The 16,128-nt window shown below is 41.4% G+C and overlaps 2 protein-coding genes across 6 annotated transcripts in view; one reads left to right on the top strand and one right to left on the bottom strand.

The window, feature by feature from the left end:
- The window catches only part of wdpcp (WD repeat containing planar cell polarity effector), a 97,558-nt gene that overhangs the window by 21,460 nt on the left and 59,970 nt on the right, over positions 1–16,128 (top strand). For 4 of the 5 annotated variants that reach the window (XR_015866341.1, XR_015866339.1, XM_088420872.1 and 1 more), the window contains exons 1-2: positions 3,643–4,116; positions 4,312–4,388. The exons of the other annotated variant lie outside the window; for it this stretch is intronic. The gene's annotated coding sequence lies outside the window, so the exon portion shown is untranslated. Of the gene's footprint in view, positions 1–3,642; positions 4,117–4,311; positions 4,389–16,128 lie in introns of those variants that run through there. 5 annotated transcript variants of the gene reach the window in all.
- mdh1ab (malate dehydrogenase 1Ab, NAD (soluble)) lies at positions 514–3,621 on the bottom strand. The gene is made up of 9 exons (XM_088420875.1): positions 3,482–3,621; positions 2,872–2,970; positions 2,457–2,553; positions 2,185–2,360; positions 1,981–2,103; positions 1,735–1,911; positions 1,407–1,520; positions 1,204–1,293; positions 514–1,067 (listed from the first exon to the last, which is right to left on the bottom strand). Exons 1-9 carry the CDS (start codon positions 3,482–3,484, stop codon positions 945–947), a joined length of 1,002 nt encoding a protein of 333 aa, XP_088277001.1. The 5' UTR covers positions 3,485–3,621; the 3' UTR covers positions 514–944.

The following is a 16,128-nucleotide window of genomic DNA, read 5'->3' as shown; positions in this document are numbered from 1 at the left end:
TGAATAACCCTTAGCTGCCATTTCCAAGTATATATATATATATATATATATATATATATATATATATATATATATATATATATATATATATATATATATATATATATATATATATATAATTAGCGTTTAACCTGGATTATTGGCACCCAATTATTCATCTTGGTGACGTCGATCTTTTAATCATACTAGACGACGGCACTAACATTAATTTGCAGAACGAACTGTTTGTAGAAAAGTAGGCAAATCCTGCCCCCATCTGGTGTCATATGGTAATTGTACGATGATGTTTGGATACTTTATGCAGTAGTCTACCATGAGGTTGTATGAAGTCCCAGTGGTGTTACCTAGTCAGGTATGTGGAGCATTTGTTTCATCTGCATTCATACTAGATATTTCATAGGACTATCTTTTAATCGTAAGAGTTCATGCTTTGAAGCTGACCATGCATCCCTTCCTCCCCCTTCCATGTATTGTTCATTGGGAGTCAGTAAATTGAATAAATCAAGTCTAAAATATTTCTCAAATATTTTATTACTACAGCACGAATGTGTAGGATTCAAGTTTTGTTATTCACCACTTAACTGAATGTAACAAAGTATAATGACAAGCCATGAGTGCCTATGGAGTGTAGTCTTTCATGATAAACGATACGATGGGATTGACATGAATGGCCAGAGCAGACAGATGTTTACACCTTTAGGAGAGCATATCAAGTATGAGAAAACCCGTAAAGTTGGGGGAAAAAAAACTAGTGAAGCCCTTGTGCTTGTAACCATTGATAAGGATATGCTCTAACTACAAGAGATACAGCAAGATGCCCTTGGGATTCCTATCGGTAACAAAGTGTTCCAGTTCCCGCCCCACGCACAAAAAACCCCAAAACAAAACATGTAATCAAATTAATTGAAGGGAGTGCTTAGTTACAGTCGGGCATCTACATGTAGTCACTTGGCCAAGAATGCGATTGCTGTGTCCCTTTCTCCTATCAGCTCTGCGGCTGTGGCCTCCATCTTGGCCTTTGAGAAGTCGTTGATGGCCAGGTCCTCCACTATTTTACAGGTCTTGTTCTGAGGCGAAAGAGAGAGGATATAATTACCATGTCTGCTCTGTGTAAACAATTGAGACTTTTATCTCAACCATCAACTATCTATGCCAGAACAAAAGGTTGACAGCACAGTATATATTCAGTGTAAACATGCCAACCTTGATCTGGACAGGGAAGGAGTAGATGAGATCATTTGGGACTTTGTAGGTGTTGCCTGTAGAGTACACGCCCATGGAGACGAACTCACCCTGGATGAAAAGAGGACAATTGTTTAGAAATCTCACTCAGAATTAAAAGTGTGACTTGATTAATTACCCAACGGAAACTGAAGGAGCGAAATAATGGATAGACGCCGATTTACCTCTGGTGTGCCAAACCAGATGTCCCTCATGTGGTCGCAGATGGCCTTGGCTGCAGACATGGCACTTGACAGCTTTCTGGCCTTGATGACGGCAGCGCCTCTCTGCTGCACCGTCTGCGGCATTAAAAAAAAAAAAAAAATGCTGCGACGTGTCCACATAAACAAGGATTTGGGCACAAAAGGATTTTTTATGGATTTGGTCACTGAAAACCCCCATTTTTAGGGTAACATCAGTTAGGGGAAATTATGTGATTCAATTACAGCTTTACTCGCGATGTTTTGTGGCATTAAAAAAAAAAAAACTCGATCACTAAAATGGTTTGCTTACAGTGATGAAGTCCCCCTTGAGCCAGGCCTCATCCTTGACGGCATCAAAGCAAGCCACTTCGCTACCGGACAAATTGACCTTGCAGTGGTGCACGTCCGGATACTGTGTGGACGAGTGGTTGCCCCAAATGATGACATTCTTGACATGGGTAGCGGGGACGCCGCAGCGCATAGCAACCTGCGGCACAGGCACGCATGTCAGCATTAATTAAACGGTAACAGGAAGTAGGATCCTCCAGAGGCATACCTGAGAGCGAGCCCTGTTATGATCGAGGCGGGTGAGGCATGAGAAGTTCTCCTTGGGAATGGAGGGAGCGGACTTCATCGCAATCAAACAATTAGTGTTGGCTGGATTTCCAACCACCAGAACCTGAAAGCATCACCGTCAGTTCTTGTGTGTCGAAGATGCGCAAAGAGGGACAAACAGGGGAAACGCTCCTGGAGATACTACCTTGACGGTCTTCTTGGCGTACTTATTCAGGGCCATTCCCTGGGTCTCGAAGATGGCCACATTGGCTTTGAGCAGGTCCTTCCTCTCCATGCCCTCCCTCCTAGGCATGGAGCCCACCAAAATGGCAGCATCCAGGTTCTTGAAGGCTACGTCCACCTTGTCGGTGGCCACAATTTCTGGTCGTGTGACATTCGCAACGTGAGCTATGATTGGTTACATCTGATGGATTTTAAAAAAGCGGGTAGATTTTGCTGCTTAGTTCATCTAATTACCGGTCAGAAGAGGGAGGGCGCAATCCTGCAATTCCATGACTACACCCTCCAGGACGGGCATCATGGGCAGAATATCCAGGAGGAGCAGCGTGATTGGCTGGCATGAAAGACAGAGGAAACTAATTAAAAACATAAATCATGTCAGATTCATAATAAAGACTACTTTAAACAAACCACCCGTGAGAAAGGCAGAGGCAGCATTCCTAACAAGCGGTTTCAAATACCACCCCAAGGTGCTTGGCACCGGACCCATTTCATCAGACCTTAAGGGCACGCCTCCCTAATGCAAGCCGATCAATTCTTTCAAACGTGACCTCTTATCAAACGCACAACCTTTTTCTGACAGGTGTCTCTGCATTGTGACTGCCTATATCAGATACGCAAAAGCATTGAGTGAATATAAGGGCTCCTTTACCTGATCTTTGCCAAAGACATCTCCTTTGGCAATGCTGAACAACAGCGAATAAGCGATCTGTCCTGCAGCGCCGGTTACCAGAACTCGAATGGTCTCAGACTGCGATGAGAAGGGGGAATCAGGCACAGAACATACATAGACGTTAGGACAATTAGCATTGATTTCACACACAGGAGTTGGTCGCTGGGGCAGGTAGACAGACAGGAAGTGGAACAACTTCACGTGGGTGTTGTCGACATTCTCGTTTACACAGGATTAACTGCCATTAATAGACTAGTTTGCTTTACATCATGCTAAACACATTATGTAAATGAAAAACAAACAGTTTAACCGCAGCAGTTAATATTTGCGTTGAACTGTTGCGGTTAGGTTTGGTTTGATTTTTATTTATTTATTCTTTTTTTAGTCTTGGCAAGACTAAATGTATAATATGGCGGTTTGGGATTACTGTACTGCGGAACTTGACTTGTGTTACATAATTAGTAATACTTGTTTCATCTTAAAATCGCATTTTAAAATCATGGATTCTATAATAAACTATACAAATGTAAACTCTACGCTGATTAAACGCGAATAAACATATAATCGCCATTATAAAGTGTGCACTCACCATGTTGTCGACAGCTTCACGTCCTTCTGCTCAGTGCTCACTAGAGTTAGCAGGGTAGTAAATCATCCGCTCCGAAAAAAAAACAAAAAACTCGAATCTATCGCGAGACCAGGATCGCTTGTGACTTTTAGAACTCTGGGAGATGTAGTTGTGTAGTTTTCCACACAATTTGTAGTCTTTAGTCAAAAAATCAGACACAAGTGACGTTCTTTGCAACAACGAGCCCTGTAAATTACTTATAAACGCGTGTTAATCGTTGCTTGGAAGCCGGTCGCCGGCTGCTGCATTTGCGTGTGTCGTTTGACAGCATGTTAGCTGGTTAGCACGGTTTGTTGCCTAGCGACGCCAATGGCGCCTCACAGCAGTTAGCATTTCGCCTCACAGCAGTTAGCATTTAGCAACGGTTGACATGATTCATAACAAACTTTGGACTAAGTTAGGCTTGTCGTGTTTTGATTTCAACAATGGGGTGTGTGACGTTCGCGCGGAAGTTAACTGATGAAGTGTGTTGTTAACTGACGTTTATTGTCGTGGGCGATGAAAGTGTACGATGAATGAACTCTCCCCAAAATGGACCTTGTAATCGGAATGTGCCACCTAAAAGGAGACGTTTTACTTCCGTAGATCCTCCGACTGTAAGTGAGCAATTGCAAGCAATTTTCATCTTTTTTATTATCAACTCCATTATTTTGCCTGCTGGATTATAACAATGCATTATCGTTCAACCCCCAAATCAGTGTAGCGATAATGTGCAACTTTGTCGGGTGATTCTGAGACTGCTGGACATTTTATTAATTCACATTCATTATTATTTCTGTTGATATTCGCAGCGATTTTACAGTGTTTGTCTTCAACGAAGGCCTGTGCCGCTGCTATCTTGGCTTGGTTTTTAAAGAGGACCTGCCAGGTGAGGATTAATTTGTGTTTTATGATCTCATTTATTTATTTAAGCAATTAGGTCCTAACATCAATGAAAATGTTATATATTCTGTCTGCCAAGGGAGGCGGTGTGAGGTAATATCCTTGTCCATCACAAAAATACAAATACAACAGCAAACAGCGCCTTCATCGAACTCCAAAATGTTGGAAGGATTTAGTAAAGCCACGCTTTTCATTCAATTTATAAAAACACATCTTTCCAACACAACTGAACCGAAGCAAGCCTAAACACCAAAAGAAAACACTATATATTTTGTACTGCATGTTTGCATTTCTTGCCTCACCTTTTATGTTCCAATATCCATTTTCAAAAGGTTATAGCACCATGTCACTGTTGTTTGTTAGCCTGTCTGTGTTTTACACATTGTTGGTTAGCATTAGGATAAACAAAACTTTATTAAAACCAAGTTAGGTTTTTTTTACTGTTGTATTTGAACAGAATTTGAACACACAGGCAAATGTGTTTCTATCATTTGAGAAGAATGACTTATCATACCATGAAGTGAACTAAAAATATGACCAAATATTATTTTAATTGTCTTACATTGTATTTGTCGAAGGGAGTGTGGTCACTCAGTGAATGAAACTTGTATCTTGGCATCGTTATATAGAGTGTGTGTTGGTGATTATTTTATTAATGAGTATATCGTTTCTAAAGGATCCACTTGCATATGTCTTTTTTTTGCTGTTATGAATGTCGTCCTTGCTTTGATTTGGACTGTTATCATTTTTATCTCAGGGTATGTGAGAATTAGAATTTTGACAAAAGGAGCAGCACTGGCCTGATAGTATTTAGTGCCACAATGGCTTGTGTTTTTTGAAAAAAAGATAACCGAGGAGATGTCTCTTGTTCCTTGGAGTGACTCGCCGGTGACTGGGAAAAAAAAAAGTTCAGCTGAGGATTCCGGAACGTTGCTTGCTTGATTCTCCTCATTCCACCTCCTCTTTGCCTCCTTTGTCCTTCCACCTCCCTCTTCTCACCACCTTTTCTTCTCTTTATCGCCTATCCTTTTCTGCTCCTCCACTTGGCCCTGAAGGGCGCACCTGAGCGAGACCCTCGTCACGTCGACAGCCGGGGGAGGAAGATACTGTAGAACCGCGAGGACGCCCAACATCACCTTTTTATCTGCTCCGGTAGACTATGGTGTTTCAGTGTTACAGCAGACATGACCAGATTGCAGTTGGCACATCCACGCTTGTGGGTCTCATCATTACTGTCATGACTAAGATGGATGATTTTTGTGCTCCATTGCGCAGTTGCTCTGGTGTTAGAAGTTCTAGCTCACGTTTATATCTCCCGCTAGGTGTCAGTGCAGGACCACAGTCAACACAAATAACTGTGCCATTGTAGATGAGAATTGATGGTCTACAAGGCAGAAGGGTTGTTTGTGATGGTGTTAACGTGATCCCAGGAGATTGATCAACACTTCGTTAAGAGTTAGCTGGATTGTATTTCCTTTTAAATGGCATTTTGAACCTTCCTGTCCCCTCCTTTGTAAGCAAGGTATTTTTATTTATAATATGTTGCACATTTTATACTCAAGGCAACTCATGCATGTTATTAAAAGTTCCACATTTAAAAGCAAAACGCTAAAGACCTTAAAAAACGAAGCTCTAAAATAAAAGACATCTTACAAAATTTACAAAAAGTGCACACAGCGCAAGTAAAAGTGTTTGAAAAAGCTGGTGGGTCCTTCTCTAGGAAGTTTGTTTTCAGTGTCGTTTGTTTGGTAATGATCTAAATATCACAAAACGACACCTTCTCGTTTTTGCAGACTTTGTGTAAAATGGCCAAATATGATTCAATAAATGAATAAATCAATTAGGAATAGTCGAGTATTGATATCAAATACTGCATATCTGTATCGGGCCGATACCTGACCTGATTTTAAACCCTTGTGTAATTTGTGTTCAGTCATTGGATCTTTACGTCAAAGGGAAAGCATTGAAGGAAGACACTAAGGAGCTGAAATTGCACCCAGATGGTGACAATATGTAAACATTGCAAGACCACTTAGTTATCCAACTACCAGGAGTGCGCCAACCCTTGGCTAAAATAATGTGAGAATGATGTGGAAGAAAATGAACCAAAAATGGTCAAAATACTGTGACAGAAGCTGATACTGATTCCAGCCGCTCACTTTGCAGTTTCATGATCACAAATCACAAATTTTAAATGACAAATTAGAAGGAATTTGGCATTAACTATATGAAATTTGTAGGAAAACAATACATTGGAATTGATAAGACTTCCTTTTAATTTGAGTGGCATAATCATTGGTGAATATTCAAGAGTTGGGTATGAGTACGCGTACTGGTACAGAATATTCCTGTGTTAAATTCTCAAGGAGGTCTGGCTCAAATTACCCGGCTGGTTTAAGTCAGCATGCCAGAGCGGATTTGATTTTTTTTTCCTTTTTTTTTTTTTGTATGTGTGTGTGTTTTATTTTGTGTTGTTGTACATGTCCTGCTCTGACAATAGCTAGCTAACGTTCAAATAATGTTAGCTATGACTCGACCAAGAAGTTGTATCATTTGTTGCTGATCCCAAGTAGACTTTTTTTTTTTTTTTTGGCCGAGGTGGGGGTCCTACTTCAGCCCTTTTTCTGTCTGAATGAAACCTGAGTAGTTTTTGCTGAGTGTTTTATCTCTTGTATGTGGGAAGGAATGAGGTGTCTGTGTTTACAATCAGAGATGCAAATGCAGGCCTCTGCAAACACACCAAGTAACTTCTTGGCATTGATGCAGAACTATTCAATTAAATTTCCTAATACACACACACACGTACACACTAGCATGCTGGGGGTGTGTTTCTTCTTCCAAGCAAGCTTCTAGCGCGCTCCCTCTCTCTCGCTGTCTGTTTCCCAGAGGCGTTTGCGTAAGCAAATGGCCCGTGAAATGGCTTTTGATGGAATCAAACTCCATATTAAGACAAATGCATATTTCATAACTGCCGATGGACTGATTGACGGAGCGCCATCTTCATTTCTCCCTCGCGGATCTCCTCCATGAAGGAGATGCTTATCAGAATATTACTGAGGCATGGCTTGTTTTTGATATTCCAACTTGTAATTTTTGACACATGGAGATATTTCGTGTCTAAATTGTTTTTGTTTGTTTTTCAGGGATTTTTTTTTTTTTTTAGCCACTAGGGGACACTAATTTGCTACATGCCGACGCCATTTCTCCGTAGAAATCCACCCATCCAACCATCCATCCATTTCTATAGCCGCTTATCCTCATTAGGGTCGCTGGCTTGCTGCTGTCTTGGGGCAGGAGGCGGGGGAAACCCTGGACTGATTGCCAGCCAATTGCTGGGCACACAAGAGACAAACAATCACTCATGCACCCAATCACACCTGTGGACAATTTAGAGCGTCCAATACACCTTCCATGCATGTTTTTGGGAATTTGGGGGGAAGCCAGAGTGCCTGGAGGGAACCCACGTATGCTCGGGGGAGAACATGCAAACTCCACACAGGAACGCCTGAGCTAACTAGAGTTTAACTCGGGACTCTGAACTGTGATGAGGACGTGCTAACCACTCTGCCAGCGAGCCGTGTATGATGTACGTACTTACAAGTAGCACGCAATTGTCTATTAGCGCACAGATTTGCCTCAATAGTGGCATGCAGTAGTCTTACTAGTATGCAATTTTTTATCTTGTTTATTAGGGCATAGTACAGTAAATGGACCAAAAACTGGATTTCAAGGAAATTTTATGCACATTATGCACACTTTTTTTTAAACACTTACTGAAGGGTGACCATAGCATGGCTGTGGATCTTCGATGGACCAAAAATTGGATAGCGAGGATATGAAAAAAATGCTCAAATGGCTTTCCACAGTCCGTGCCCAACAGCAACAAATTCAATTTTTTTAACACTCACAGAATGGTGAGCACAGCATGGCTATGGATCTACAATGCATAATTATAGTCTTTCCACATTTTATGAGCTAATCAACGCCAATCAGAGTGATGTCGTTTTAGCACGGAAAGACCAAGGCCAGCTCACCAGGCCTTTCATTAACCTCAGAGCCCAAATCCATCCAACTGGACTGCCGATGGCAACTCACTGCCGAAAGCTGGCTGTCACACCCCTCTGCACAGCCATAATGTTGGTGGGGTAGGAGAAGGGGATATAGGGGGCCACACAACAGACAACAGTGTGATCTGCTTGCCTGCAGGTTCGCAGCAACATGGCTAGTCCCGTTTGCCCCCCACCCCCTTAAAAAAAAAAAAAAAAAAGAAAGGAAAGAGTGTTTTCCCCCACAACACGGCTCCGTGCGGGGATTAAGGCCCATTCCGGGCCGCCCGGGGTCGCGCGGCAGATGTTAGCCAGGATAGCTGCTTGTTGCCGTGACAACAGCAGGCCGTTTGGTATATGGGCCCGCCCAGACGACCTTAAGCGTATGCTTATGGGTGCGTGATGAGAAACAAGTGCCAGTTTGGATTAAAAGTTGTGACACTTCACCGCAAAACTGTCAACTGAATGAACACGTCCATCCTTATGGAAAGAATATCTCCCCAGAATTTTGATTCCTGTGGCTGACTACAGGCAGTCTGTCGATCCCTTTTGCCAAAATGTCATTAAAATAGGAGACTTCATTTTGAAAGTTGCAATAACAATAAACATATCCAATTTTCCCTAGGAATTCTATGGCAAATTTGTAGACGGGAAATAGAACCATCCGTAATATTAATTGTTGCTGTAGGCTTTTTTTAGGCCAGCAGATACACTGGTTCTGGGTTCAAAGGTTTTTTTAGAGCTTTGGGTTTCAATACCAATGTCATCCGAGCCTTTCATTGTGCACCAGGAGCATCATTTGACAAAAAAATATTAATCCAGATGACGACTTGTATCCTTAATACTGTTCATGACGGTTGTTTGAATAGAGCTACATGCCAACTGGTCCAGCTCACGTAGTTAAATGCTGTCATGAAGCAGGCAAACAAGATATAACAGGGGCAGAAAACAGGTTTGATTCGGTAGCAATTGTTCGTCAGCTTTGTCAATCACAGCAGCCGCACAATTGTGCGAAACAAAATATCGGCGTTTAAAACTTGAGACTAATGATGAGTGACGTGATCTTTGTGATGTACTGTAAGTTCTGTCGGTACACAAGCAGAACAATGGCCCAGACAGTGTAAAACGAGCAGGAACTTGAATAGGCCGTTCAAGCAATCATTTCTTATTCCCGCCTGCTGCTTTTCCCAACTTCCTGCATTTTGACTTGAACCGTTGCCCCCGTTAACAGTGTCGAGTGCAGTTGTGAATGAATAGTTAAATGTGAAAACTGAACCTCCTGACGTCAGACATGCTGAACTGTTGGCCGAGCATGTTCAACTGCTGCTCCCAGCTGTCAGCTCCAACAAGAAGAGGATAGCGCTCCTGACAAGACAAGACTTGACCTACGAATAGAGGCGCCGCTCTACTTTTGTGCCAAATAGAAGTGCAGGATTCACTCCTGTCGTGGTTTTTCCTAGGACCTGCTTTTTATTTATTTATTGGGGGAGGGGAGGGGGGGGGTTGTTCAGGTTTCCATCTGTTTGTTAATCAGCTGGCTATTTCTTCGTTGATGAAAATGATCGCACGGTTTCTGCTTGATCGAAACAATTTAAACATCTAAATCTGATGACAATATGATTCAAATCAGTCTATCAGACATAGATTGTGCCATTATACCAGTTAGACAAGTCGGTGGGATCTTGGTGGGATAATTTGGCAACCTTTGCATGAAAAGGCATCTCCAGGTACCGACTGTACCATTTGGTGAAAACCAAGTGACTCAAATGGCTAGAATTTATTCATTGTATCTCCGTTTAATATACTATCATAATTTTAGAAGCAGGTCCTAAGTAAATATTTACTGTTTTTATAACTTAACCACTACCTTTCTTTAACCCTTTCACAACTGATTCTTTTTTTTTATCTCAAAAAATGAAAAATTATGGCTTATATTACTCGTTAATAAGTCTAGGATATCGCACTTCCATTTCCACCAAGAAATATCACTGGGACTGTATATCCCATAGACCACGATACTTGTCCAAAAAAAAGTGCCAGAGAAGTAAAAATGATCACCAAAAACCTACAATACATAGTAATCAGTGTAATCTATGGTAAAACAAATATATAGCATATTTTATCTATATATTTCCGCAGTACTAGATCGTAAATGCACGACAAATTGTACAACACAACCTACCTTGTTGGCTGTCGGCCCAGCACCGGCTTGTTCTGGATGAAAAAATTGCTAAAAGCCACTAGAATCTGTAGATAGGAGTGCAATGAACCGCTGGGATGCCATTTCATGTTATTGCTACGATTCCTATACCCACCGCGATTTATTTATTTTTTTTAACAAGGACGCATTGACCCAATGAGAATGAAAGGGTTAAGAGCTTCTCAAATATATTTTAAAGCCCCCCCCAGGAAAGAGAACATTTGTATTAATGTACCGAAAATTGTATACTTGTTAACATTTACGTCATCACAACACCTATATTTGAGCGTATTGTTTCCGTTTTAATTGTACTCCAGAAAACCCAATTTATTTGTCATTTTTTCACCCAAAAACCTATGATGGCCATCCCTAATTTAAACCAAAATCCTGATGAAACTTGAATGCAGGATGTTTTTTTTGTTTTTGGTAGATGAGACACTTTCCTCAAGTATGATTGACATCTGCCAGGTCATTGCTAGGAGAAGAAAAGGTAGAGGAAAAGATTGTTTATTTACTTGTTGATGGCAGCATGCCTCAGTCAGGGGTCTGAGAGGGTGATAACGAAACCGGAATCCATCTCAGAGGTCGCGGCAAAGAGAAGTGAGCCCTTTTCGCTCCGAGCGCCATCGACTCACGACTCGTCAGCCTGTCACAGGTGGAGCGAGACAGAAAGACGGTGGCTGCCCGCTGAGGTGTGTCCGAGGTGTCACGCCCTCGTCTGGGAGGTGACAGACAGCCCGTGTGTGAACGTATGACGGGCGAATAAGACGGTTAAGAAGGCTGGGGGACGTTTGGCCTGACCTTTCCTTTCTGCCGGGGTCCGTGGTCGCTCCGTGAGCCAGACAGCAACTTTAAAGGACCTCAACATCAGCGGTGTTTGACAGGTGTTTGTTGAATGTTGACCGCATAGGTGGTGGTCATCTTAAGATTATGTCCACTTGGTAAATTGGACATGTTTCAGGTCACAACTAGAGTCCCTGTTACCCCTAAATTGCTCCATTTAATCATGATTTTTTTTTTTAATAGTGACTGTTCTGTTTCCAGTATATCAAGCAACGTTAAATGCATGCTTGCGGGCTTGTGTAGTGTAGTCACACATCTACGTCACCAGGTGGTGCTGTGGTGCTCTCATTGTCAAAACTGCACTGGGGTTCGAATCTTTTTCAAATTGCGGAATTTGATGGCAATAGATGTAAATGAATGAAAAGTACCGTAATTCTTCAAATGTAGGACGCACCTGTGTATAGGACACACCCTTAATTTTAGGGTCCATGTTACCATGTATTGGATATGCCAACAGTTTGGCGACATAGTAATAACTGCAAAACTGAATACATATCCTTTTTCTAATTGCTTCATAGTTTCTTGTGTTCACATTCATAAATTATATATATGTTGTTGGTTAAGTGTGATCCGGGTTTCCCACATTTTGAGCGGTCAGTGAACGCTGCGCCATTTTTAAGTTGAATATGTGACGCAGCTCAAGGTTATTTTACCATAAATATCCAAAGTTGCGCACATTGCGCAAGTTTATGATTGTGTGTATATCTCAAAAGAGCACAATTAATGAAAGAGTCAAATAGAATACCTTGTTTATGTTCTCTAACCAGAGCACTCAGCTCCATACCTTGAAGTGACACTGTGTAAGATTTAGACAAAATGAACAAATGAAATTATTATAAATTTCAAAAACTTGTATGTTCTTAATGACCAACTATGTTTTAAATATGATCGTAGGTCTAGTTATCATTAAATTATATTACATGGGGGTGGCACTCCTCCAGAGGTTGCCATGTCTATTATAGCTACGGACAGCAGGAGGTGCTGCATTTATTGTAATGCCCATAGAGCTCCCACAGGCGCATGCAAAAAAGTATACTATCCCTTTAAGTGAATCGGCTGGATCATAAAATTGACATGATGTTGTTGTCTATTTTAGTAATATTCCTGTGTGTGAACAAGGATGGACTCGGACGTTGGTTCATTCTGCTCGCTTCTTTCATTGAAAAGAATGCTGTAAAAACCTCAGCTAACACAAGCTGCTTGTTAGCTGCAACAGGCAAAGGCTTGCCAAAAGCCAACTGACTTCCGACCTCTTCCTTGTCCCGTTACGGTGATTATTGTAAGTCATTATACAGCCGATACAGAAATGCGCAGCTGTGCATCACAATTCATCTAATGTGGCTGACAAATCAATTGCTCTTAAATGGTGTCGAATAAAGAAAAAAAAAATAGGATCTTGTAAGTTACTATTTATGGGGCGGACCCATAATTCGGGCTTTCATTTTTTTGCAAAATAAAAAAATGTGTCTTATATTTTGGGGAATTAGGGTAATTAAATTCTGATGTGTGTCCAGATGTAATATTTTGAATGTGACTCCACGTAATATGATGGGCCTCAACAGTTTGTGTTTGTGGTCAAAAGGTGAGGGGCGAACCGCGGGGCAGAAAGCGGCTTTTGAAGCAGAAAATCCCGCAGCGTAAACAAAACCCCAGCATGTCAGTGTGACACGCGTCACCTCGATGGCGACAGGGTAGCGGCACCGCCGAGGCGCATCGTGGCCCGGAATCTCTTTGAAGCGGGCCGGCCCGACAATTGTGCAGCTGCCGTGGAAGTATTGCCTTTCGTGCCCTTGGGCGTCGCCGCGGGGGCAGATAGGCCGAGCTTTTAGCGAAGCGCCTGCTGGGATTAGCCCTATTAGCGGAACAGGAGGGGGCGACAAGCGTTACTGCCCCAGTCGGCAAATGTTTAGAATGATTTGGATGCTCCAAAACATGTTGAAGGCATAATCAAGCGAGATGTCTTCCTCACTTTGACTTCCTCTCCATCATTTTTTTTTTCCGCCCACATTTTCTGTCTCAGTCATTACCGAGACTGTGTTTGCCTTTCTGCTCCAGGCGTTGGGTAAATACCTCTGCTGGAGTGAGTTTCCCTTTTTTCCCCACCTTCCTCCCTCCATTAGCTCCTCTAATGACGTTTACACTTGTGCTTAGAAAAGCCTCCTCTCATCTCCGCGGCCTCCTCCGCCCTCCTCGCCGGCTTTTCTTTGCTCACTCAGGCCGCGAGATCATGTTTAAAGGTGTTCGGACGTTGCGCTTAGAGTCCTGCTTTTTGGATGAATGAGTCAAATTCGGGAGATAAGCTTTCGTTCGGGAGAACATGGTTACATCATAAATGCGTGATCAAAGAAGAAGTCTTTGAATGGTAGCGTGAAAAATTGATATTGCGCTAGCAAATAGGAAATCCTTAAAACTGTATATTTGTATTTGAGATCAAATTTAAAAAGATACTGAGTGTATGGCAGGTACCGATTTCCATCGGCAGTTTTTCTAATTATGTCTGTATTTAATTTGAACAATTAACTTGCTAATATAATTGTATGTTTTGCTTTTTTTTTTAATGTAATTTGATATTTAAAATGATTGTTTTCTCATGGGGCATCCATTTTGAAAGTCCGTTCTTGGACTGACTTTATGAATATGATGTTGAATATAGGAACACATACTGGAACATGAAAATATAGAAGAACTTATTTTTAACTTAGTGAAACATTTTATTCGATTTCAGAATTTCATTATTATAATCTTTCATAGAGTTTCTCAACCTTTATCAGTGATGTATCCTCTGTGAATTATTTTTTCAGGCAACTACCTGAAAAAAAGTGCTGTGCATACTTGTTTGATCTATTAAACTTTGGAATTGCATTTGTTGTGGTTTCTCTAGATGTATTTTATACAGCATTTGTAACATTATCTGTTTCATTTCTGGCTCATCTACCAGAAAAATTACATCCCTAATGACAATGCACATCTGGTTAAAACATAACAAAATGAAGGCTTACAATGTTTTACAAAGGATTATATGGAACAATTTAGCGATATTTTGCTTCATGTTCCAATCAATTTACTCTCAATTTGAAAATGCACTCACCTTAATTTGAGAGCTACTGCTGTAATATTAGCTATGCTAATATTATAGTTGAAATTCTTGAAAATGTATTCATCATTTTTTTCTATTATATTGTTTTATATTTGACCATATTTTTATTCTTGTGAAGCATCTATTTCAAAATTTTATCCAGTAGTGTTACCTCTTAATCACTTAAGAATGCTGTATAAAACGGCTTGAAAAACCAGTGATCATAATCATGTATTCATAATCATACATAGTATTTTAAAGCGCTTTTAGGACATCAATCAGTTAAATGCAACTTATTTATCGATAATAGATTTTGTTTGTTGGCAAATTGCGTATATAATTGACAGAATTGTCTCATAAAGATATCTTTTGTCCATTTATGCAACCTTCTGACCCAATTAACTAAACAATTTGGCCAACTGATAAGGGAAATGAGCTCAGCTTTGACATCTGAACTCCTTACCCCTGCGTGCCCCTTGAACCTGGAATGCGACTTTCAGTGAGTGACTTCTTTCTGTGGTTTTCTCTCACGCGCACATTCACACTCATACTCACTCTCAGGACTTGCCCAGAGGCCACGTCAGAGCAGCTTCCCTCCGCTGCCGCTGATTGACGTGTCTTGTAAAACACACACGCATGCAGTGACTGTACCCGTCACTTCTCCCGAGCAGTATTACCTTCGCCTCATTTTGTTCTAGCTGTCCATCACTCCTCCCCTGAATGGGCTCCCGCGAGACTGAAAGGCTCTGGGCCCGCTGCCTGGCGCCGCTTTGCCCTTCCTCCCGTCAAAACCAAGATACACCGTAGCCTGTAAGAATATACGCCGCTGCCAGGCCTCACACGTGACGCCGTCCCCTCTCTTGTCAAACGGGGCCAGTTTTGCGCCGCCCCAGGTGCTGGGCTAACAAGTGAAGTGGGCGAAAGGATCCCTGGAAATTGAATAGAACTTGATTTGAACTTTGCAGTGTTATTCATCACCCCTAGATGGTACTGTATTCATTACAAGTAGGTTTGCACATTTTTCCATACGGATTTATTTCTTACTGCAGAGGCCTCTGAAGAACAATATCACGCATAAATTTCTAATTTTGAATCTAAACAGCGATGAGTATATATATGTCAGGGCCTACGTGAGATTTTGACAGGGTTTTCTGCTATGAGTGGAACAAGTTCTGCAATAATTTCAAGTACCTCGTTTCAAATTGTTATTTGATGTTCTGTCTTTATACACTGAACTTTTTGAACTACAAGCCTCACCGGTAAATAAGCCACAGCAGCAAAAATAGAGCAAAAAACATTTTTGCCCCGGATAATCCGCATCAGACTACAAGATGCAGGCATTTAAGCAGAGGTTTATGGAAGTTGCTTAAATGTTGTTGTTTTTTTTTTTAAACTTGTTTTTTGAACTGCCTGCTTACCGCAACATCCCATCTTCAACAAACTGAAAATGCCTCCATGTTTAGCACGAACATATTTATAGAAAATGGATGGATGGATATTTTCAACATAACACCAACAGAGTCAACATAACAGGGTCGTCTTCTGTGGTTATTATTTTAGT

The sequence above is a fragment of the Hippichthys cyanospilos genome, chromosome 8 (assembly GCF_059441005.1).
Source record: "Hippichthys cyanospilos isolate Australia breed blue-spotted pipefish chromosome 8, RoL_Hcya_1.0, whole genome shotgun sequence".
Lineage (NCBI taxonomy): Eukaryota > Metazoa > Chordata > Actinopteri > Syngnathiformes > Syngnathidae > Hippichthys > Hippichthys cyanospilos.
This window is presented reverse-complemented; position numbering and strand designations above follow the sequence as displayed.